At 40.3% G+C, this 26687-nt stretch overlaps 1 protein-coding gene across 1 annotated transcript; it reads right to left on the reverse strand.

Moving 5' to 3' along the window:
• Positions 1-1856: 1856 nt before the first annotated feature.
• Positions 1857-23652, reverse strand: atp1b3b (ATPase Na+/K+ transporting subunit beta 3b). Its single transcript, XM_072691835.1, has 7 exons — positions 23306-23652; positions 11841-11969; positions 10148-10246; positions 8603-8790; positions 7693-7743; positions 3541-3627; positions 1857-2921 (listed from the first exon to the last, which is right to left on the reverse strand). Exons 1-7 carry the CDS (start codon positions 23409-23411, stop codon positions 2754-2756), a joined length of 828 nt encoding a protein of 275 aa, XP_072547936.1. The 5' UTR covers positions 23412-23652; the 3' UTR covers positions 1857-2753.
• Positions 23653-26687: the final 3035 nt, after the last annotated feature.

A 26687-nucleotide genomic window follows, 5' to 3' on the forward strand; every position in this document is an offset into this window, starting at 1 on the left:
TCTGGCACCAACTTACATTGTCAGTTGTGAGGTGGGGCCTCCATGGATTGCATTAATGATTCTAAGGTGCCCATGACCTTGTTGGTTCACTGGTTGTCCTTTATTGGAGCACTTCTGGTAGGTGCATACCAGAAAAAACCCTAACTCAGTCGTCTAGCCGTTACAATTCAGGCCTTGTCAAAGTGGCTCAGATTCTTATGCTTCTCCCATTTTTCTTTCTCACCTTCCAGAACTGACTCTTTATCTGCTGCCTGATATGTCCACCTCTTTGACAGACGCCACTGTAGATAAAGATAATCAATGTTTTTTACATCACCTGTCAGTGGTGCTAGAGTCCTGCTCTGATTTTACGAGGCTAAAATGTAGTAATGATTATGCCACTCTTATGTCAATCTTTTTCAGTGATAGCCTCCTACCACCTCAGCCTTGTAGCTCTAGTGTATTAACCCAAATTCCTGCTAAATATTTCAGAACCTGTAAAGCCTGTCTGTTTAGCTAATTCTGCCATTCTGTAGATACACTGTTTAAAATATCAATCATGTTGTAGCTCAGAAAATGTGAAATGTCGCCCCCTTCAGGCAGATCGCTCCTTTACTTCTGTATATCCATAACAGCAATGAGGTTGGGCCCTTCAGCCCCTCTAAACTGCATGGTTTTGCAATTGCTTCTTCTAACCCTGATCCTCAGGGTTAACTTGTCCTGCACATGTTAGTGTTCGTGTTTTCCTGTCCCCAACATTACTGATCAAACTGATCTTGAACTTGAACTTGATTTGAGCTCTTTTTACAGCTGGTGTCGTCACAAAGCAGCTTAACAGAATCAGTCATTAGTAAAAAGACAAGAAATCAACAACATAAGAAGACATGAAAACCTAAGACCAGTGAGCAGCCAAAGGCTGGAAGGAAATGAGTGAAGACCATGCCCATCAACAAATGAGTCCTTATCTAGTGTCCCTCCAAAAAAAAAAACTCTTTGAATGGTCTTGTATTTTAGTTTCTGGGTTTCATAAAAAAAAACCCCAAAAACTAACTGATCATCAGAAAGCGTAATTGGATTTAAGCGTCTGATGTGGAACCAGAAAACACTCCCACTATTTGCTCAGTTTCTCAGGTGCATTTGACTAAAACAATGTCCTTCAGTTAGACCTAGTTGATCAGATGTTTGGTGTGGGAAATGTGCTTCTTTAGCATTACCCTGGAGCACAGAAGTCTAATGCACAAACATACTGGGTGGCCGTGACTTCCAATATTTTAAGCTACAGCCTCCTTGTTATAGAGGCAAACCTAACGTACGGGAGACAGACTACATTTGGTGTGAAAAGGAACTTGGGCCATTTTGATCATTTTTCAGTGCAGGCTCTCAACTCTGGTCCTATAGCACCCCCTGTCCTGTCTTCCCTGCTCTAACACACTTACAATAATCAGTCACAGCATTAAAACCACCTGCCTAATATTGTGTTTACCCATTTTCATGCATCCAACAGCTTCTTAGAATAAAGAGGATTCCCTAATGCTACCAAGATGATTAAGATGATGTTAATATTAAGCTGATTGTGGGGAAACTAAGAGCTGATCAGTTTGATCAGTAACGTTGGGGACGGGAAAACACGAACACTAACGTGCAGGACAAGTTAACCCTGAGGACCAGGGTTAGAAGAAGCAATTGCAAAACCATGCAGTTTAGGGGGGCTATGGATATACAGAAGTAAAGGAGCGATCTGCCTGAAGGGGGCGACATTTCACATTTTCTGAGCTACAACATGATTGGTTGGGCTGCAGGGAACACCATACACTGGTGTGCTGGTGCCACCTACTGGCAAAGGTCAGTCACTGTAATCACAAATACCACGACTGTACTCATGTTTAAAATCTCCTTTATTTGAAGTTTTCATACAGATCTTAAGGCATCTGCACAAAGTACAGTTTCTGCAGAGGTTTTAAAAAAAATCACTTCCCTCAGATGGCAGATGGATTTGAAAACAAGGTTGATAGACATTTTTGGTGTTGTTTCACCCTTCCCTCTCATTAATAACATCTCTCAAAAAATCTTAAATTACAGTTCTTATTATATATATATAGATACATCTCTCTATCTATCGCTCTCTCTCTCTCTATGTATATATATATATTTATATGTATATATCATAACCTTGTTTTCTTACAGCGGTCAGACATTGTGAGTGATAACAGGAAAAAAGTGTCTTTAAATCCATTAAATATATACAGAGAAACTTCACATCATGGCACACGCATACACATACACAAGCGCGCGCACACGCACACTCTTCCTCGCGCTCAGACATACGCACATACACACAGCAGGCTGCACAGCACTATAGGAGGGAATAGACACCAACTTGATGCTCCGACACATCTATTTACAGGTCCCTGCTTACTGCACGATGTCACTAGCTTTGTGTCTTACAGAGATGGCTTGAAGGAGGTTCGATGTGCGTTTAATTGTACTTTATTTTTCCAGTGAAGGGTTTTGTGGGTAAAAGGGAAGAGGTGTTAAATTAAAATCTAGGTTATGTTCCCCCACACACACACTACTTTCTGAGCAGCCCATTACCCCACTCTGAACCTACCTCCAGAGTACAGTACAGATAAAATGTCAAGCTCCCTTAAGGTGTTGGAAGGTAGATTGACATGGCAGGAGCGTGGGTGTGCCACAGGTGAGCGTGTGTAAGGAGAAGAGGTGTGGGTTTTGAATGTGAGTGACGGACATCGTGCAGCTCCTGTGAGCGGTCAGGGCTACTTGGTTACGTGGACGCGGAAAGTGACTCGACCCAGGAACTTGTCGCGCTCGTCGTTGTTGCGCAGGTCAGAACCTTCCACCTTGCACTCAATGGTCAGGTGGGTGTTATAATCCTGCTCGTTCAGCAGCAGCTTCACTGCCACCACGGGCTGAACGTAGGTAGGCTGGCAAAGAAAATACAGGGAAAAACATATCATAAAAGCACTTCACTACAAAGCTGACAAAATCTGTATGTTGACGTGTATGTAAGACTCATGACAACTGATACATTTACATAAACATTTATTAAAAGACATTCCAACAAACTTCTGGGTGAAAATGCATTAAAATGAACTAAAGCAGACTTTATGACAACTGACACTTGTTAGAATAGGCCTTTATAAATGTTTATTACGGAGTGTGATTAGTGCCAAATTGAGAAGCCATCACTACCCTCAACAAAGTGGAAAAATGTAAAATGCAATGCACACAATACATTGCTTAAATATAATACACCCCAAAATGTAATCAAGGCTGAAAGCTTATTGATTGGTGTCAGGGGCTCGAAATAGGAACAACAGACACAGAGACTGAAAGAGGGGAAAGAAACTAAAGGGGATGTGTGGATTGCCCGAACCCTGTATTATGCAGATTTTTCCAACCCTGTATTAGAACTGATGCAATATAATACGCAATACATTACTGATAAAAAAAAAGCCCTATAATATTGACCGACAGTATTGCAGGGCCAGTATCAGAGCCGACCGTGATTCCGGCACTGATATATCTGACTGTTGTACTCACATGTGCCTTCTTGCCGTAGTAAGGGAAGTACATCTTGTCAAATCTGCCCTCAGCTGGGAAATACTGCATCTGCAGAGGGGTTTCTCTCTGCAACAGGAAAAAAAAAATAGTGAGATCACAAACTATTCAGTATGAAGGATAGGACGCCATGTAATCTGTGCTGCTGTTGCCTGTAGCAATAGCTTGTTCTCACCTAACTGGATGAACTGGGTGATGACAACCAAGTGCCACACACTGTACAAGATGTTACTATGATCAAAAATCCCATCAGAATACCTCTCTCGCTTCTCCCACACGCACACACTTTTAACTGCATTCAGTTGAGCTTGGCACAAATTGTATCCCAACACCCCACTGACTTGACGTGCTTATATTTGTGTACAACCTATGAGCTCACATGAGATGAGAGATTCCATTTCTTTTTGCATGTGCAGATAATACAAGTGTTTTCATCTGAAAACACTTCATGGCAAACTGCTCACAACTGAACAAGATGCAGGAAACACCAACCAATAAACAGATCCTCAGCAGTAAGGAACTGGGTTCTGGAGTCTTCCTTAGAATTCTATCATACAGGTTCTGAACATACAGGCCTCATTTCTGGTGGTTATTTAAGAATAAGACTGTCTAGATGATAGCAGTATTGGGCCGGATGCTTCGGTTGGCTACCTCAAATGAAAAACCCACTTGGATGTATAGGACTGCATAAAAGACACAACATGGAGCCATATTACTTTTTCAGTGCTCAAAGGCAGAGATATTCAATTACAGTCCTGGTCGGCGGTGGTCCAACACAGTCTGGCAATTTCCTTGCTCAAACACATCTGCTTCAATTCATTTGTTAATTGCCTGAGCCAAAATTGAAGAACCCTGCTCCAAAGCCTCTAGTTCCTCACATTAGAACAGCCATAGACATTTGAAACGTGTACAGGACGTGTACATAAAGTGTGGCTATAAGTGTTATGTACTGTAAGATGCCATTCGTTGTTTATTTATATGAATTTTATTAACAACTTGGGATCCATTTTTCAGCTGGTGTCCCCTTCACATTGTCCACACCTTGTCCATAACCACTACAAGCAGTCATTCATGTAGCAACTATTTCACGCCTCTGGTAAGCAGCACTGACCAGTGTGCCTCTTCAAGTGCCTTTATGCAGCTGTACAATGGGACCCAGAAACAAAGGGTTAGTGCGGTTATTGATGGATCATAATGTGAAAGGGTCAAATCTGAAAGTCATGTTTCACATGCACTGACTGAAAGGTTTATGTCTGTAAACAAAAGATGGAATATTGAATTTCAGGGTTAGGCTTATAAACCACGCCACCCGTTAGTAAGCCAACAGCAACTGCTAAAAAATGTAAGCTAGCACTGAATTAGACCTCAAGCAGCCTTGTTCAATACACAATTTTATCTTAATTAATCCAGAAGACTTTTAGTGACACCCAAAACTAAAATGCTCTTGCCCATTACACACATACTCCACACGGATGAACATTTCACACATTTCTTTGGCTGCTGTCCATCAGAACTAGCTTCATTCTCCACAAGCTGGTCCACCTTTGTCATGGCTGCTTTCATGTAAATGAGCAGACCTACATGGGCTGCCAGTACCACAATGGTGCACAAGACACTCAACAATAACTTAGTCAGCAATCTGTATTACAGTAGCGCTTCTATGGGATCAGACCCCCATGTGCATTAACAAGCCTTGCCAGTTGGTTTATACCAACCACTGCATACCAGGAACATCCCGCAAGACCTCCCTGATGTTCTTTTATGCTGAGATGCTCTAACAGTTGCCTAGACATCCTAGTCTGGCTTTTGACAAAGTGGCTCAGATCCTTACACTTTAGCACTATCCTGCTTTCAACACATCAGCTTTAAAAACTGACTGTTCACTTGCAGTCTAATATATCCCACCCCTTGACAAATGGCAAGCAAAATTTTGGATAATTCATCCATTTCACTACCGTTATTAAAAACCAAACATGGCTTATATGAAGTCCTGAGTTCCAAGTCCATATTATGTGGAATGTGCCATTTCTACTTTTTTTGTAAGAGAATTAAAAAGGTTAGTTTTACTGTCATGTATTCTTTATTACTTTCTGTGGGGTACCAGACTGTCCTCAGTAGTTTGATGATAGCCATAATAGCCTACTTTTAGACTGCCGGCCTCAATATTGGCATGAGCATGGGAAAACTGTCTTTATTATCTTCCCAAGCAGTTTTCAAAATCAAGCAATTTCATCCAAGTATGTATTCAGCACATGCCCATTTGTTTATAAATGCTGCGCTGATGTTGGCTATTACACTCATGAACCGCAGCTACGGGGTAATTATTTATCATGATGATGATGATGATTTTTTTATTTTTTTAAATAACTGAATGAAGGCATTGCAAATAGAATGAATCGTTACTGCAGGAGAGGTGTGCTGCCTACTGTAGACTTGGATTCATTCTGATTGTCAATTCAGGCAACACAATCTGTTGATTTAAATAGAAAAGCCTTGGTTATGCAATATTTAAATGAAAGCAATAAAGCTTTTAAAGTATTACAGCCACCTGCAAGAAATGTCTGGTTAGTGGGAGAAGTAACAATCTCTCGCTCTCTGCCCTCCTTGTTAGGAGGCACACTAGTGAAAACAGAAGCATGAAAACAGCCTGTTCCTAAAGAGAAAGTGACACCTTTCCTGTTGTCCTCTGTATACCTTCAAAAAGTCACATACAGGTGAGAACTCACAGCCAAGAGAGGGAAAGGTGTCTAGAGCTAGGGAAGGCATTAGAGTAAGGGCTTGTCTAGTAGGGGTGTAGAGTGGTTAGACAAATTCCCCCAGCCAAAACTTGGCACCATGGACAGCCAGTTGAAAGTTGCTTGCTTACCAATTGGCCTGTCCCCTTATATACATTTTTGGAATGTCAAATATACTTAATGTTCCACCTCAAGCATCCTGTGCTCAAATAGTGAGACAATGTAGTACTTACAAGTACTTAGAAACCATTTAATAGAACAAATAACTTTGCTACCAGTTGATCTGACATACTTGATCTGCATGATAAACTGGAAGCAGGGATCTACAGATATCCACTGTTTGCAGGGATGTGTAGACATGGGCTTAGGATGATTTCTTGGGCATCTTTGTTCTTTTAGCATCAAGGGGTGTATAGAAAGTAGTGCAATCTATTGGGCTCTTAGGTGAATGTCTGGCAGGAATTTCTGATTTAATAAATCAGTTCATATTTTACACAATAACTGTTGATAATAAAAATGCTTGTCATTATTAAAGTTATTTAAAGATATTAAAATAAACATAATGGAAAAAAAATACCACAGACTAGCTAATTTACTTTTTCTCTACACAGACTGCAAATATAACATGACTCAACAACAGAGTAAATTAATAGACACTACAACATTGGTCTCACAGTTGTAAGCAAACCTATTTCTTCTAACTGTTAGTTCTTCTAACAGCTAATACTACAAAGCATTCTGGCTAAGAGACATGTACGGAGTCTGCTAAGTAGGCTTTGCCAAAAACCTCATGAGCGCCAAGATGAGAAATGGAACACCCTATGGCCTTGTGTTCCTTGTGGTCATGCGCAAATAAGGGCAGCAAGACCACAAGTGCACTAGTTGGGACAGGGCTTTATTGTATGGCCTGGGAAAAGGAAAGTCTAAGCTCCAGTTGGACCTCTGGAAGACAAAGAGAGGCAGGAGTTAAGAACCCAGCTCAGATAGACTGCACTGGGTTCTAGGTCCTAGCTGCACCGCTGGTCCTAAGCTTACTTCAGCTGGGGGTTTGAAGGTATACAGTACACCAAGTTCTCGCATGAGGGCATATTAAAGAGCCAGACACAAGCAATACAGGATAGGAGATGGACAAAAGCAGCAGAGATATGGAAAAGGGTCAGATTCAAGTTTCCCTGGTGACAACAGGGAATTGGGCCTTAATTCTTACCACAAAGTGAACTGCCAGCACCACGGGCAGCGTGGAGAGAGACCACATACAAACAGATGTTTGAAAAAAACAAGATGAAAGCACACTCGCATGTTAATTAAACAAGTCATCCTGCACATAATTCACCTTTACGGGCACCAGACCATCTACCCCATACATACACATTTACACATACACGTTGGTAGGCAATACCTTGGCTGTGCAGTTGATGTATGGATCTCCTCGTGGCTTAAGTCCAATAACCTACGCAGGACAAAACAAAAGCACAAAAGAACAACATATAGTTGTGTTAATTAAAATGCCCTTTTAAAATGTTGTGTTTTCTTCTTAACATTTCTTAGGAAAAGTGGACCAAGCACTGCTTTTACTGAAATATAGAAGACCATGATTACACATAGCAAGCTAATGAGTAGGCAAACAATGCACATTCTGTCAGCATCAGTGTCTGTAACTAAGAGACTTGGACCTCATAACACATGAGAATAAGGACTCTTATTAACCCTCTGGGGTCTTCATTTTTGCACATCTTAAATTCTCCTTTAAATGCAGTTACATACAAGATAATACTCACAGGTTTTATATCACAATGTTCAGAAAAATCTTAGCTCTCTCAATAACGAGACCGCATGTAACCAAGAGAGTGAAGAGATAAAGACGAGTTCCTGCGTATCCACTGGTCAGTTTCACACAAAACATTGACTGACACACAAATCCAGCAACTACAGATGGGGGGCAGATGGCGGACACACAAATCCACCAGTTTGAGAATATCAATATGATACGCCATTGCTTTCATAGACCTCAGAGGGTTAGTAAGATACTCAGGAACATAACAGAGTAGAGAAAGCTAAAGACTAATGACCACATTTCTGAGACTGCACTTAGTAACTACCATGCAGATAAAATCTTAAGCTATGTATTGTACCACTATACGCTCTACGTCTCTAACGCTACTCTATATTTCAATCTCAAAGCACCTTTCAAGATTTGTTTCCTTTACCCATTATTTAGCTTGGGCCAGAACAAAGAAATACAACCAGGAGGTTTATCAGTTTATCTCTACAAGAAAACGAGTTCATGTTCGCATATATTGTGAACTCACCCGGTTCATCTTGATCAAGATACAGGGCTGCCCCTCTGCATAGCCAAAGTTGGTATCAGCCAGGCCGGAACACTGCCGCAACTGACTCCGCTTGAACTGACATACCTTTTTCTCCTCTTCATTATCCTGCATGTAATACTCGCCTTCTTGGCACAATGTATTCTGCTCTTGCACAGAGTCATTGTACTCTGCAAAAAAAAAAAAAAAAAAAAAAAAAAAAAAAAAAAAAGAGAGAAGTGAGACGTGAAAAAGCTGGATAAGCACCACAAAATATTTACTATAGTGTGAATAGTGAACACACATTTATCTTATATGCTATTACATACAGTAGTAGTACAAGAGCATATATATATTTTTTATCAAATAATGATGATTTTTATTATTGTATAGCTCTAAAGGTTTTTCTATGACAGTACAGAAAATGTAGTGTTACTCAGAAGACTGGACTGTAATAATTCTAATTAATAATTATAGAGGAAGAAGAGGAGGAGATATGATTATTATTCTTACTCCATATTCTAAATGAAGGTCTTTGTAATTTCATGTTTCTATCCATTCTATTTGTATTTTTATTAATTTACATTAAGTGCCCAGACCAATAAATTTGTTTCCCCATTCTCCCCAGTTTTAATCATTGTCCGTTTGCCATTGGTTATTGTGTATGTGTCTTCATCCCTTTGTTTTGGGTCATTCTTGTTTTCTTTTCCTTAAGCCATTGAGGGGATGGAACTGTTATATAATTTAATACATTTTATATAAACTGCTCCCATAAGCAGTACTCTTACTCGCACTGTAAGCTGAAGCTTTGCACCACCCAGGTGTCTGCAGAGAGGTCGATCAGGAAATGACAACTTGTATGAAAATCAATGATTTTTGGAACAAGTTCTTTAGTATAAACGACCTCGGGAACCTCTGTGGCTCAGCCACCTTTCCCCTCCCAAGAGGCAAATTTCCTCCCTTCCAAACCCCTTTTAGGCTTCATCACTCATACATCATTCTTTATGTTCATCAAGTCAATGCTTTTATGGTCAACTCAATATTGTGATCTTTAAGAAGTTATAATGTAAGAAGGTAGATCACCAAAGGTCTTGCAGAATTTACTGAAACAAACTAAATAATTGATCACTCCTATTGTTACACACCATCAATCGATTTCAAGATGGAGCCCTTCTAGAATTGTTTGCCACATCATTTCTTACTTAGGAGCTGTAGTCGATCACTCTTATGTTCTAAAATGTCTATAATGCCTATAAGCTTCACTTAATACTGCTCTGTGCCTTTATGCTTGATAGGCATTAGCCACTACAGTTTAGTTTGGAGTTTGCTTTTAGAGATTTAACAGCACAGTGTATTGTACTTAACTGCATGCTGCATCACTCACTTTAGCTGCTATATAAGCACAGGTCTTAGCTTGTGGCTATAATAGTTCTGGACACTATAAATAAGGTGGATTTCCGCAACATATTTTTGCTGAATAATAAAAAAAATCCTCTCTTCAACCCACTTCTTGTTAAACCTTGAATAAATGTAGGACTCAAGACTTACGCTGCAGAAAGTTCTCCAGGCCCTGAATATACTTGCTGTACTGCTGTGGATTAGAGCGATTTACCATAATGTCCAAGTCCCTGGGCCTGATCATCAGACCTGTCAGCACAGGAGCAAGATGGTTGTGTTAATAACTGATGTAGAAACATTGGACATTAAAATCACTCTTTAAATAGTCATGCATACACAATTACTGACATATTTTTACTGTCAATATTTACATTTCTTAGATTTATGTATGGATCATAAGGAATCAAAACTAGGACCACTAAGACAACAGCAGTAAAATGAGCAGATATGTAGTCTAGAAAACATTTGCATATTAAGGTGTTTTGGCAAGAACCTTGCAATGCGATACAGGGATTACAATTCAATATAATTTTTTTTACAATTAAAAAAAATAATAAAAAATAACAATAAGTCATGGTGTATGAAAAACACATAATCATATGCAAAAAGCTTGAGTAAAAGTAAAAGTGTGCAATCCGAACAGTGGGATCTGAAGACAGTACAACAACACTGCTACCTAGAAGTCAGGATTAACCACAACACTAAATGAACTAATTGAATGAAATGTTTTGCATAATGTAACTCTAAGAACTATTATTATATATTACATATTAACAAACTGAATGCACTGCTGCTTTTGGAGAGTCCTGCAATTCTCAAGTCATTCTCAATAAGACAAATAATATATAATACAAAGAACCAAGATTTATTAAGTCTGTCACCATAGACTGTGGTGACCGACTTAACATTTCTCCATAAAATGATATTGTATTACTGTGCAGAATTGATTTATTTAATGTATTTGTATATATAATGTGTACATATTATTAATAATGACAATACTTTAAATGGTCACAAAACTGTACCCATTCAGAGGGACAGTGTAACAAAACAAAACAAATTGAGTCAGGGATATAAAGGACAAACAGGGGGATTCAGAGAGAAGAATAAATAAACACACAGGGAAGGATGTGTTCAGGCTTCTGAGGAGGAGACAGAGAGGATTAATGTAAGAGCACTCACAGTCCTGGGCTCAATTTCACTAATAACACAGTGCCACTTTGATGTTAATATATGATGTATGCCATGGCTGATACTGACATGTCAATTTTCCAAATGGAGCTCAAGTGTCTGTAAAAGCAGCAGAGTGTCAGGCTTTCTGATAAATGGCACCTCATACTACATATGTACTGTGAAACTGATGCAAATGCCCTCAGTGAGTGTGAATATAGATGCTCTGCTATTCACATGTATGTTTCACTGTCTACTGAATCAGAGCAAAGGAGGTTAACTAGAAACTCTATGCTTATTTTTTAGATTTTGATTATTTAGTAACTACTAAATATTCAGTAGCTGCTATGAAACTAATATGTTAGAGGATGTGGAATTTAAGTATGGGCCCACATACAGGAATTAAAGGGCTATATGATGGCTGATTGACAGATCTGCAAAGACACAAAGAATATCATGTTGTAATACTGTAGAAAGTAGACTGTAGAATACAACACATTTATGAACCTTCAAAGCTTCAGATTAATGTTGGTTTTATATGAGGAGTGGTGGTTTACTAAAATAAATACAGAAGGTAGGTGCTTTTTTTTGTTCCATAATGGGTCGCAAAGGAAACTTATGATTGTATTATGGGTGTTAAGGAAAGGTTGTATAGATGCTGTGAGGATGTTACCTGGGTTGGCCACTCTATCCCTGTACCTGGGGGTGTAGTCATCCAGTGTCTGCAGCATCACCCACATGGTGAGAGAAAACATCCCAGCAAGAAAGCCATAGAAGACCACATAGAAAAGGAATATAAGAGCTGTACAGACAAAGGGAGAGAGTGAGAGAGAAATAAGAAAAGAAATAAAGGTGTAAGTATTTTATAAATGACAATTTAATTTTTCTAACAGACAATACACAAGCCTGTTAATTTCCAATCAATAACTGAACAGCGCTCTATGCGTCACATAATTTTCTGCATTGGATTAAACAGGAAAACATGTACATTAATGTTAAAAAGCATTCAAATTCAAATGAAGATGTGAAACAAAATCTTTAAAAAAAATAACTAAGTGGTGCTTTTTTGAGACCTTTTAGCCTGCATCACATTGTCAGACAGGTTCTTTTTGAAGTGATGATTAAATTAAAAAAGGTCTGGCATTAATCATGCCGGGAAGACCACTGAAGGGAGGGGTGTGCTTGTTTTGCTGCTGAGTCCAAATATCAACAGTCATTCTTCAAAATCATATACAGCACCTCCAAGTATTGCAATTTAACAGATTTGAACTGGAATATGGGTAAAATGTCATCGACATCCAACTCCCACATGATCAAATGCTGGTATGCTTGGGACAGTGAGACAGTAGGGTGAAACCACACAACAACTGGAAGCTGGAACATGTCTGGCTGGAATTTGGTTTCATGTTTTAATTTCCTCGAAAGTCTTGGGAAATGCATTCACCAGGGGAGAGAAAAGAAAATGTGACAACATTCTTGAAACTGCCCTCAATGTGGACTTTATGGACAAGTGTCTTATTTAACATGTTTTCATTTTCTGTTAGCTTGTGGCTAGAGTGTTAGATTGCAGCACTATAAAAGACTGCTTTGGTTCCACATAAGCAAACACGTTAGCACCAAGCTAACACAGAAGTCAGAGTAAAGTAACTACACACTATACAATACGATCATCTGCAGTACAATTTAGTGGGATACAGCGTATTATTTACATCCCTAAACACAATCTAACTAATTGCCATATCTAAATCTGAAATAGTCAGTCCAGTGGAACCAAATGTTCTGCACAACCCTGAATACACCCACCCCCCTCATAACAATAGTGCTGCTATAAGACTATTTTGTAAGAGAGCCAAATGCAAGATGTCCTTATTATTTAAGATAATAATATTTAATCAGACGCAGGACCATTTAAGAATTCAAATGGTCCTTTGAGTTGTTCTGGTTCTATATAAAACCACTGTGCTTACTAATAAACCCTTAATGACTCCCCTGGGGTTTTCAAGACTGGGCTTGGGAATCCCTCATTTATAAGCGACAAACAGCTTACACTGCATGGACAACAGAATCGGGACACTTGCTCATTCATTCCAAAATCAAGGATGTTAAATTTCTGGAGCATTGCTGTGAGGATTTGATTGAATTCTGCGACAAGAGCGTTAGTAAGGTCAGGGTTTTTGATCACCACTTCCCAATCTTATCCCAAAAGTATTGGATGGAACATCACCATCATTTCAGAGAACACCACACATCATGCAGGTTAATGTTTATTTGCTCCAGAGAGTCCTATTTTATTGGCAATACTTCTCTACAGGGACTAGACAAGCTGAGTATGTGTATAAGCACATCTGTCAGCAATGGATGCAACTTAAAGTAGCTGAATCTATTCATTAGAAGGGGTGTCCACAAACAATCGGGCATACAGCATCAGTGAAAGATCAAAGAAGTGGAAGAGGCTCTCTGCTAGCTTCAATAGAGGGCCAAATAGGGTGCTGCCAGTAAGGAACTTCTGGACACCATTTTCCAGATCCAATAAGACTCCACTTCTCACAACCCCTAAAGCATAACCGTTTCATACTTAGATGCCACCGCAGGGGGTCTAATGGCTGAAAAAGAGCAGGGAAAAGAGGATGAGTGGGTGGAGAACACGAGAGAAAGAGAGACACTGAGGCTGAGGTTACTTATAGATGTGTTTCTTCTTTGCTGATATCTGAGGTAGACTGCTGCTACTATAAATAGAATGTGGGGGAGGACAGTTTAGCGAAGGCACAGCAACGGCCTGGAGAGAAGAGATATTGCTACTCTGCTTCCTGCCAGAAGACTCCTCACAACCTGTCTCAAATCACTTCATCAGCACAGAGGGACTATTGCGGTGTGTGTGTGTGTGTGTGTGTGTGTGTGTGTGTGTGTGTGTGATATATATATATGGTTCTGAAACGGACACATTGCCTGTTCAGCATGTTTTTTTGTTCATCCTGATGGAGTAAATATGAAAATTAAAAAAAAAAAAAAAGTAGTGTTGTTGATGCTATGAAAAATGAAACGAATGGCAAGAATGCATCTGTAAGAGTCAGATTACTAAGAGTCTCACTCCAGTTGGCTGACAGTTGGTAGTCCTCTAATTTTGATGAGACTGCACCTTTTAAAGCAGCCCCAGCACACTGAACTGGGGGTGCCGGGAGTTGAAAAAAAAAAAATACCACTGCCAGGTTTGTGGTAGTGGTGCTAGTTTTATTTTTGTTTAATTTATTTTTTAGATTTTTTGTTTTAACAGTGCTTACAAGAGAGTTAAACAGTTTCTCTAAAAATCTACATCAAACTCATGAAGTCCTTGCCAGATGGCTAAGGAGTTGAATCTGGTGCATCAAATCAGAGGGTGTTGACATTTTAAATTATGTCATGTACACACTGCATGACCTTAAACTTAGATTGCTGTACTGATCACTCTGTGCAACTTGTCGTCTACTAATTAGGATCTTCAAGGTTATGTTCACACAGCCCAAAGCTGATCTTTTTCATCATACGTGACACAGCTGTGACCGCATGAATAGCAAAAATACACAAATATGAGATTTTCTGTTCCAATTTTGGCAACTTTCATATGCAGTATTGAAATCCGATACAGATCACAGCAATGTGACTCAGTCTGAACGGCCAGATCAGAATTAATGCCACTTAAACGTCAATCTAGCTCAACATTCGCTGAGATGGGAAAATTGACAACAGCAGTGAGTGGCAGGATATCGAGGTAACAGACCTTTTAAATATTTGGGGTAATGTCTCTGTTCAAACTAAATTAGAAGGCACAGATCGCACTGTGTTGGAAGAAATCTCTAAAGAAGTGGCAGGAGGATGAGGCTGCAGTGGCAAGATAAAATAAAAAGCTTAAACAAGAAGGTTGAAGAAACCAAGATTGCAAACCATAAAAAGTGAACACTGCCAAAAAACATGCCCCTTTTTGGTGAGCTCCAACGAAATCTCTGTATTTCATAAGCCTAGCTGTCTACAAACAGAACTCCTCGATAGCTCCAGTGATGCCGGCGAAGATTAAACCGAAACTTCACGAGAAGCACTGCTCTTTTGTAGGATCTCGTGTTATATAGTTTACATTAAAACTACTGCCCTACTGTTTAACCAATTGTAACACTCATAGACTAAGTGTTTTGGTGTGCTGCATTGGTAGGACAACCTTGAATTGAAAGACATGCAATGTTTGCTGAAGTGCAATCCCTCTCTAAGGTTTCCAATCACCCTATGTCTTGCACCCTCATTGACTGTAACCTGTCGCCACACTCACAGTCGGTCACAACTGAGTCACAACACTGTCACAACACTTTTCACACTACTGGATATGGACTCTCTGATGGGTCAAGCCTGCTAGAGACCATCTGTGAGCCATCGGCAAGCCCTCAGACCACGTCTTTTAACAGGTCACAAATAGTGACTGAGCCAACTTTGAGCAAAGGCTGATTTGATACAGCCATAGTGAACAAAAACAAAACAGATTATTCCTTCTGCAGTACTCATGCTGCTCTCGCGCACTCTCGTAACTGAACCCCAAAGACGCTCCCTACTTCAGTGCCCACACTGGCAGACTAACTGTGATAAAAATAGCCCTCTACAGGAGGCCTTGGGGCCTTCAGGGTGTGAGCTGCACCCCCAGGATGAGCACTGTTCATACAATGAGGACAGCACTCTTGGGGCAACACGCACTCATACACACACTGCTTCAACTCAAAAACCTAAACAAATTAAAAGAAATAAAATATATAACTGATTTTCTTGTGACTGCAAATGATTCTTCCAAAAGAAATCCATTCAATTTGTATATTACACATACAACAGACCTTTGAATTAGACAAAATTAAAAACATGCCTTTTTAACATATATTTTAAACAACCTAAAAAATGTGCTTTAATCCACAGCTGTCTGCAACAAAAGCTGTGTGTAATGTTAAGAATTTCTGCCTGAAAGGAGGATTAAAACCAATACATTTCTGTAATCTTTTAGTCTAACAATGTTAATGCACATTAAAAGATCAGTAAATAAATAATTAAATATTGGTACTTGGACTTCTTTTCTCCCAACCCAAAAATAAAGCTCTGATGTGGGATTGTCATTGAAGAAGCCAAAAGATAAGGGCCTGCATTTCAGACACTGTCATTAAGTGTTCTCCATATGCCCACGGTAATCAGTGAGCCATGATCTGACTGTGACTAAGATGCCCTGCTGTCTCTTTTCAACATCCTTCAAAGTTGTGCTCACTGAATGTAATTATGCTTGCGTGGACTGATGGCAATAGTTCCTGAACAGAATCTGCATCCATGGAGTGCTGTCAGGCAAACAGAAACACACAAAAATAACACCACATCTGAGAATCATTTAAAGACAATTTCATTCTTCACTTCACTTAATGCAGTAACGAAACCTATTGGTGGAGATGCAACAGGCCTAAACAGCTTGGCATGGCTGAAACCGTAAGAGATCAGTCTGTACTGGCAAGAAGAAAAGGAGAGACCAACTGTGACTCCCACCTCTTGCCCAAGACACCTCCAGTGCTAGCATTCTACGAATAAAGCAAACATGGAGACTGTAATTACTACAGCACTAGCTTCCTTTACAGCCTAAGAAACGTAGAAGCTTATCCAACCACATTGCAAGTAAAAAGGGTTTGCTGATTCTAACCATTTGTGGTGCTATACAAACCAGTTCTAAAAAGTTCTACATAGAACCATTTACAAGACGTTTTAACTACCATTTAACTAAGTAAAGAACCATAAGCATAAACTGCACCTTCGCTGTTCCAACCTTTATAATTTGCCTTCAAGGCGTAGAAAAATTCAGCTCCACTCTGACCCAAATTATGATGAAATCACACGCTTATTATCCGTCCCGCCTAACATGCATTTTTCGAATATGCTGAGACAGCAGGAAAGCAGCAGATACTGAGGGCAGATATACTTTTTCTTTCTATCTGCCCTCAGAGGTATCTTTGAATTATTAGTCTATTCTAACTAGCTAAGGTTATTCTTGGGTAAATAGCAAAGCACTTTTTTAAGTCACTCTGAATAAGAGTGTCTGCTAAATGCCGTAAATGTAATGTAAATATGATTTACTGCAAAATAACCTCACTTCTCCAGCAATCAGCACCATCGCATGGTGGCAGAAGTCACAGACCACATTAAAAGCTGGGTGCTGGCAACTACAGGAAATGAAAATCCGCAGTTCAAAAATAAAACTCCACAGTTCACACGCGACTCTTCAGCTACTTGCAGTTTTAATGATTAATCGCCATAATGTTGATCAGTTGCCTTTATTTTACACTAATAACTAATAGTTAACCTCATGCTAAATATTCACATCCCTGTGGACTGTGTTCAGCACTGGTAAAACGGTCCACTGCCTTGATCTTCAAACCTGTTTGAGGGTCACATGATCTACACAGCCTTTGGCATTACTGTGTTGACAAAGCAATAAACTGGTGATTGAGCCTGAGTCACTGTCGTGTGTCTATATTGTTCTATTTGTATGATTATTTTAAACTTTTTAAATGTTAAAGTTTTATATTAAATAAAATACAAATAAAAATCTCAAATCACATGCATCAACTGCAAATGGAAATGAGGCCAAGACTAACTCCTATTTCATGTGGCTTTTCACACACCTTGCACACTCAATCTCCTCAAAATATGACCAGTATATTTATGCACGTCTGTGTGTGGGTGTTACAGCCAGGTGCACAGACCCTGTGGTTAAAGGCAATTATGCAGGCTCAAACATTTGCTCACAACAGGCTCAGTGTGCATTATTAAAAGACATTCACTGGAGTTTTCCCCCAAACAAGCACTTAAAATTGTTTACACTCTAATTTTCACTGAAAGAGAGGAAAGGTCCTTTGTGTTTAGTGCCAGAAGCTAAAAACCCTCACAAAAGGAAAATGAAGGGCCGATATGATACCCTATATTGGTTTACAAAAAGATGCAAACATTGCCTAAAATTATGAACTATATTTACTATGCCGGAGGTACACCGAAATGTTTCCTCAGAAAATATTCACTCTGTATTGCTCCACTTGCCATTTACAGATCCAAACAGTCGTAAATCTCAGGAATCACTGATAGAAGCAAAGTGTAAGAACAACATCTTTCAGTCTTTCATTTAAAATGCTTTGACAAAACACTCCAGACGCCTGTTGTTGCTTTGTTGTGGTGGTGTATTGTGTGTAGATTGACAAAGTTGTTGGATACATGGATTTTCTTGTACTTTTCATTTGGTACAGATTTGGATGGTGTTTGGGAGCAACAAAGTAGTAAAGTAATGAATTAGGAGATTACTTTCTGTAAAAAACAAAAAAACAAAAACAAAACACACCACACAACATAATACACATTATTTAAATAATTCCATTACAGTCACATCAGGCCCAGTGGGTTCACAGTATGTACACCACACTGTAAGCAAGGAAAAACCACTGGGATTTAAAAGTACTTAGGGCAGAGAGCCATGGATAGGAGAAAGCAGGACCTGTCCATTATCTTAAACCTAAGCCTTTTATTCCTTCAATATGCATCACTCTTGTCCTCTCTCCAGGGAGTGCAGAGAGTCTCTGGGATGAGAGCTATGCAGACATGACAGTTTCTGCGTACGTTTTTCCATTACTCTGTTCCGGCCTGGCTACACCGGGCTCTGTTCTGTAGTTGCAGCAGAGACAGCAAATATCAAAACCCGAGAGTTAAGAACACAATTTCCACAGGCTGTCTTTTCACACACCTCGTTCAGATGTGTGTCAGCTTAGCTTTCATTTCGTCATTTGATCAGTCTGTCAAGTTCCTGTCGGAACATGCAGGGGCCACTCAATCACTCACGCTTGCCAAAGGCCGTTTCCAACAGACAAACTAACAACCACTGATCTGGCATCACACGGGAAGGTAAGAGTTATTTCTAAAGACAGAATGAGAACGCATTCACATACAGTGGACAGTAGGCATAGCTCTTGATCACTGATGCAGCAATAATACATAGGAAATTTTAACTTTTTCCTAAATAAATTTTAGGGATTCCTGAAAGATCTGTTTCCATAATCTTTGATATAGATGTAGAAATCTTGCCCCATCTCTCAACACTTTACTGGCACCCAAGTGTCAGCCCCATTACCAGAAGATCACTGATGTTGGATCCCATCCTTTAGCGTAGCGTAAAGCAGCGACCACGCTGGGTTTTTGCATTTCGTGTTGCCTTGCCAAATGGGCGTGGCCAGAAATCAGCAGTATGAACGGTCCCCCATTTTGCTTCCGCAGTTTCACAAACTAGCAAACACTAAAATTCCTAAAAACCACAGAAGAAAAGATAATTACCATCTAATCCCACCTCCTAACTGACTGTGTACCCTGCCACCTCGTGATGGGAGAATCCTAGTAAAAACTGGTTCTAGCTGAATAAAAATGGGGAAAGGTCAAAACAAAAAAAAAAACCCATTATATTAACTATTAAAGTGACAGAATCTATTCCCTCCGTTTCTGAAAAACCCTACCACTCACTGAGTGGAAACACCATTCACCATCTCCCTTCCTAAATATGAAGGTTTCAATAAATAATTTATAATAAATTAAAACAATAATAAAATAATAAATAAAAACAATTTTTTATATACTGTCCCCCTCCTGCACTACTAGGATTCCTCCACCAATTTTTGCAGGGGTCATAAGCTCTTCATGGTTTGGCTTTATGTTTGTTATGGAACACCTGCTTTTTAAATTCAATACATATCTTAATGGATAAATCAATGTACTGCTCAATGATGCTGTTTCTTCTTCCAGTAAAGAAGTACAAAAAAAACAAACAAAAAAAAACATAATCCAGTTTAAAGTCAGACTTGATAAAGACTAAACACGTCAAGGAAGAAACAGTTTCACACTGACTTTACTGACTGGATCAACAGGTCAGTGCCATGTCAATATTTGTGGCTGTTGTAGGCAGCGATAGAAACAAAGTGTGGAAAACATGATTAACCCTAATCCCTAATTCATTAATAAAAGCATGTTTAGGGAGAAATATGCCCACTATAACATGATGTTCACAATGCTGGTAATTCCTCCTCAGGCAGGGATTTGTAATCACATCAGCACATCAAGCCATATCTATTTGAACAGAAACAGGAAGGTTTGTAATATTAGAGGCATTTAATTCCTGATAACTCTGCACAGATTTCGAGAATAGGGACCTACAGTTAATGGTATTGCTAATATTGTAGCTGATGCCATCTCTAGCATTGTGATGCTTGGGTACTTACAGCTGCCACTGGAAGTACTTCATGCATCTTCAGTGACGTGACTGCAGAATGCAGGGGAGCATAAAAATCTGTAGTCTATAAAACGATCCTGTCTGCTCAGGCACAATGGAAACCTTCATGATTCACTGGATTATGTCTCATCATGTGGCAAGACGGGGACTTCAACAGCTCCAATAACCAAGGTGCTATTGGGGTTGAAGTGTAGAAAATGTTTGACTGACTAAGTCAACTGGTCAAAATCTGCATGGACTTCCACAATCCTGAAGAGGTAAGGGATTAAATTAATTTCTAGTTGTTAATCATGGAAACAGTTAAGGTAATATGCTGATATTGGATTTCTTTTATGCTCATTTTGGCTGAAGATGATTGGCATTACATTTCCAAAAAAATGTACAAAATGTAGAGCTTGACAGATGACATCCGTTCTGATTAATGTTACAATAAAACTGAATAAATAAAATAAATATATTTTAGCACAGCAGCCCAAGCATCACCCATACATTCTGTTCTTCTGGAGTAAGTAAATAAGTAAAACATTAAATATCAGTTTTAAATATCAGTCAAACTAAACATCTAAAATCTAAACTGTCTGGTGCCTTTTTTTAAAGCAAATATCTGCCAATACTGATATGATTGAGGTCATTGTGCATTCCTATGGACTATGAAATCAGCGAGTTGCCAGAGGAACAAAAGGCTCTTAAACACAAGACTGAATGTATAAATGGATTCCAGTTTTAGAACAGATTGTCCTTCATGCTGGAAAAAAGGAGGCAGCAGCATAACAGGGCTGAGCGAGCATCAGAACAGAAGACACCCAGCATCTGATGATATTTGGGCACAACAGCCACCTGGACCAGACAGCTTGTTTTAACCCGTTACTGAACATTTCTGCGCATCAATTCCAGCACCATACAATAAAGTAGTACTGTACAAAAAGATGGTACACTTAATTAGTTAAATTTAAAACTGACAACACAAACACAAAATGCTGGAGCATTCTTAATTCCCACAGTCTACACATCGCATGTAAGCATCCAATACAGTATTCCGGTACTGTTCTCACATTCCTCTGATTAACAAGCAGCTAGGACATCTTTCATTGGTGTTAGCACATAATCAAGGACCTCCCTTCTCCAACAGCAAGGAGGAAATCAATTTGACCTTGAAAGGCAGAGGGAGAAAGGGGGGGGGGGTGAGTGTAGAGAGAGAGCACGCGAGAAAGTGCGAGAGAGATGCATCGCATGGAGGAAAACCCATCCCGGCGAAAAGGAGGGGGACTGCGGAGCTCGGAATTTGTGAGTTGGGGGGAGCACAGAAAGGCTGTTAATTCGGGCTACGGAAACAGCAAAATGTAACTGGCCACATGACATTTCATTTATAGCTGGTAACCAGGCAACTGAGGGTAATTTAAGAAACTTGTAACACCCCACCCACCCCACCGCTCCTCGCAGTATCCATCTTGCAATGTCAGGACACTTCAGACACACCTCATCTTATTTTATAAAATGCACTTTATGAACCAGAGCATCAGGCGTTTTGGTGATGTCTCAGGTCAGCAGCTGCTGTAATGTGAATTCTTCCTGAGCAGTGTGGGGGGCAGGGGGTAGGGAGAGAGAGAGAGGGAGAGAAAGAGAGAGAGAGAGAGGGAGGGAGGGAGGAATTTTCCTCTCACTGCAGCAGAACCCAGTGGCATATGCATGCAGAGCACAGCTACGTCACAGCTACCAAACTGCAGTCAATCAGTCAGTCAGTCAGTCACTCACTCAGCTGAGACTACAATCTGAGAGATACTTAAGGTATCTCTACAGCAATACTCTTTAGCCTACAACCGAGTATTAGTAAAAGACTACACAGAGTATTAAGCCCTCCAACACCCCCCTCCCCTCTCTCCCCCCTTCCTCCCCGCAACCTCATGTGAATGTGGCTGCACACTGTGGAAGAGAGAAGAGCCATCGACATGCATTAACACTAAAGTGTGGATGACACTGAACCAAACACCCTGTGTCCAACCTTTGATTTCAAGAGAAGCTTAACAGCATTTTCAGGATCGATACCATTTCTGATCCTGTGGTAAAAATCTGATTAGACCTGTGACCTACAGAGCTCTGATTATACTACACAGGTCGTTCTGTCCCAAAAAAAGGAGTCCCAAATACAGAAATAGATAGGATGCATAGGGATCATTGACAGCGGGGCACCCAAAAAAGGGGGTGCATCAAATCAGTTTCATTTGTACATAGCTGGATTTTCAGATCCTGTGTTAAAATAGTCACACCCTTATATTTCAGCTCCATCACCCTTTCTGAAGTCAGTCCCTGATGGCTCTAACACGATATGAACAGGCTACTGCGGCATGTGGCAGGCCTGCTTACAGCTCGCACCACCATGCAGAGGGTTCACTGTTCAGCACCAGTCCAGTCCAGTCATTCCCATAGGCTGTAAAATACAGGCTCGTTTCTGAGAGTGCAGCCTGTCGCCTTTTGCACGCGTTTGCAGTGATTAATGCAATCAGCCCAACTGCAGCAGCGACAGACACTGTGGGTTTCACTGGTCCAAACAGGCGTTAGCTTGTCTTACATAGGCAGTCATTTATCAGCCATTTATCAAAACATACAACCTAATTATACCTCGAATTAAAGCTCTAGTCGACTTAATAATGTAAATGTCCCTCTAAAAGCTGTGGGGCTTATCAGGTTATTTTCTACCAGGGGCTGAGTGAACATTGCAGCACAGATCAAATCTTCGAGGATCTTTTTCATCTAGCTAGCTAACTCGTCCTGCCAACAGACATGTCTGAGGACGGCCAGACGTCCACATTTCCACACTTGGTAATCTAGGAATTGTGTCTTACCCCAGCTACTCGCCGTGCGCCCGATGAATTCCCCGGTTCTCGGGTTGTAGATAAAATCTTTCCAGCTCGACTCTTTCCCCTCAGGTTTCTCCTCCTTGTTCGCCATGCCGAGCTCCACACGGGCTGTTCACTGACTGAATGAAGAGAGAAAACTCAGGACAAAATGCTTCTGGAGACACAAGCGAGGTAGCAGGGATGCCACTTCGGATTCGGGAAAGAAATGAGGGGTGTGTGCGAGTCTGTCTGCGTATGTGTGTGAAGAGGAAGAGGAAGAGAGAGAGAGAGAGAGAGAGAAGTGTGTGTGTATGTGGAGCTCAGCTCAGGAGCCGGCGAGCGCTGCTTCGCCACAGAACCGCACCGTGCGCATGCGCAGTGCGGCACCACGCCAAGGCTGATAGCCATAGCTGAATGAACTGAACGCATGGTGTTATGTTAAATTGCATTAATTAAAATATGCAATCTCAGGCAACACTCGTCAGTCGTGAGTTTCTAAATGCCTCTAAATTCCCATTAAATAAGCAAATCGCTCTAAATCGCTTCAAATCTCTCCACGGCATGGCTTAAACCAATTAACACCGCTGATTAGATTCTCCAGAGTGACTAAATTAGATTAGATTAGATTAGAAATCAAGTGCTTCGATTTATTCTCTGGGAAGAGAAAAAAAATAGTGCAGAAGGACGTTGTGTATACAGTCCAGGAAAGACACAGCACTGATCTGGCTCATACAGATCAGCTAGCGTTGGCCGCAGCTGATGCCTAACTCAAATAGGTGTATGCTCCCTACCTGGTGCCCTGTATTTAATACCATGGAAGATTGACTTCAGCAAGAAGTAAAGGCACTTTATGACTTTTCAGTCCATGACCGAATTACAAATGCCTGCATATTATAGTCAGGGCCAGGATGCAGAGCCTGTGGTCGTTTAAACTGAAGCATGGTGCCTTTGAGGGTAAAATGTGATGCTCCAGCACTTTAGATATCCACTCACACTGAATACAAATGAGAAAAGAAGCACATCTATGCATTTTAGGTACAGCCTTCAAGTTGAGCAATCCTGAACAGGCATTTTAAGGTTGTTTAAAGAGGCTTACAACCCCTAGATGTGAAGCTGGTTATGAGCAGGTTTACTATAGCTACTGCACTAATTAATGCACTACTAAAGGTGAGGTATTGTTGTGCCACACTATCTAGCTAGTATAGTAGTATCCGGACTTGGACTTGGCATACACCAATCAGCCTCAACATAACCACACTGAAGATAAAAAGGATGTGTGATTTTGACAAGGGCCAAATTGTGATGGCTAGATGACTGGGTCAGAGCATCTCCAAAACTGCAGTTCTTGTGGGATGTTCCCGGTCTGCAGTGGTTGAGGAAAGGAAAACTGCGGAAGCAGTGACAGGGTCATAGACAGCCAAGGCTTACTGATACATGTGTGGAGTGAGGCCTGTCTCTTGTTGTCCAATCAAATAGAAGAGCTACTGTAGCTCAAATTGGAGAAGAAGTGATTGCTTACCTCGAGAGGAATGTGTCAGAACACACAGTGCCTCACAGTTTGTTATGTATGGGGCTGCACAGACGCCCCACATACTGGTCAGGGTGCTCATGTTGACCCGTGTCCACCGCCAAAGGTAAATACAGTAGGCATGTAAGCATCAGAAATGGACCACAGAGCAATGGAGCAATGGTGGCCAGGTCTGATGAATGTTTTACATTTACATTTACGGCATTTAGCAGACGCTCTTATCCAGAGCGACTTACAAGGTAACTCGTATTACAGAGGTGGGCCAATGTAGTGTTAGGAGTCTTGCCCAGGGACTCTTATTGGTGTAGCCCAGGATAGTCACCCAGAACCCTGGTCTCCCACATGGTGTAATAGCTCACTAGCTGTTAGTGGTTTTATCTGTTGTGCCACACCAACCACTGTTTTCTTTTACATAATGCAAATGGCCAGGTGTAGATAGCCAGGATAAGCAGCTTAATCTCTAAAATTGATCAGTAACGTCCTGATTGTCAACTGAGACAGGAAATGCACAAAATGTGTCTGGCTGTACGACATTAAAGCTTATATATTTCTTTAAATTTGACTACTTAAAAGGAGTAAACTTAACACCTGTGTCAATTCCAGTGTTTTTTACATTATTAGTAAGGTTTTAGACTAGACTGGCTAAGTAAGCTAAAATTGATGCATATATTTGTGTTTTCCTAATTATTAGACATTTATCTCAGTAATGTTTATTATTTATTCTTTATTCCTTAGTTAGCTTTCTCTCTCTCTCTCTCTTATATATATAGCTATATACACATAAATGAGAGAGAGAGAGAGATAGAGAGAAAGAGAGAGAGAGAAAGAGATAGATAGAGAGATAGATAGAGAGAGATAGAGAGAGAGATAGATAGAGAGATAGATAGAGAGATAGATAGAGAGAGAGAGAGAGATAGATAGAGAGAGAGAGAGAAAGATAGATAGATAGAGAGAGAGAGAGAGAGAGAGAGAGAGAGAGAGAGAGAGATAGATAGATAGATAGATAGAGAGAGAGAGAGAGAGAAAGATAGATAGAGAGAGAGAGAGATAGATAGATAGATAGAGAGAGAGAGAGATAGATAGATAGAGAGAGAGAGAGAGAGAGAGAGAGATAGAGAGAGAGATAGAGATAGATAGATAGAGAGAGAGAGAGAGATAGAGAGAGAGAGAGAGAGAGAGGGGCCGTGACCAGTGAGGTTACAGCCCTATATGCTAGCCAAAAAATATAGCTAGCTATAGCGCTAGCTAACGGCACTATGTGCTAGCTATCACTTATTAGACCAAATGAATCTCTTATTCTGTAACATATGATAACCTGCTAAATATGAGCCTATCTAACGGCATAGTCAATCTGAACTCATGGTGTAGTTCTTCATATTGAGTTATTAGCACTAGCTAGGTAATGATAGCTATCGTTAGCCAGCTAGCTAACTAGCTATCTATCTAGCTAGTTGGCAAACATTTGCTCTGTAAAATGTAGCTAGCACTAATAAGTTAGATCAAAGCCCTGAATCTGTGAGATATCTTCATAAAATGTTCTGCAGACATTATATAAAGCTTATAACACAGACATCAGCTGTCGAGTATCAGAGAACAGTAGTTCACTCCTCATTTCTTACCTTTTAAACTGGACTAGCTCCTCACTCAGGCCTACCTAACCGGTCTGCCAGATCAACCGGTCACCCTGGCAACAGTGTGCAAAATACGCTATATGACCAAGCATATGTCCAGCATGGCCCTTTCTAATGAAACCATTAATTAAATAACCACAAATTGCTGACACATATGTGCAAATGCACACACACAAATGGTATAGCCCCCCCCCCCCTGTAGAGATGCATCACCAATAGCATACTGTGT

Source organism: Salminus brasiliensis, chromosome 11 (assembly GCF_030463535.1).
Source record: "Salminus brasiliensis chromosome 11, fSalBra1.hap2, whole genome shotgun sequence".
Lineage (NCBI taxonomy): Eukaryota > Metazoa > Chordata > Actinopteri > Characiformes > Bryconidae > Salminus > Salminus brasiliensis.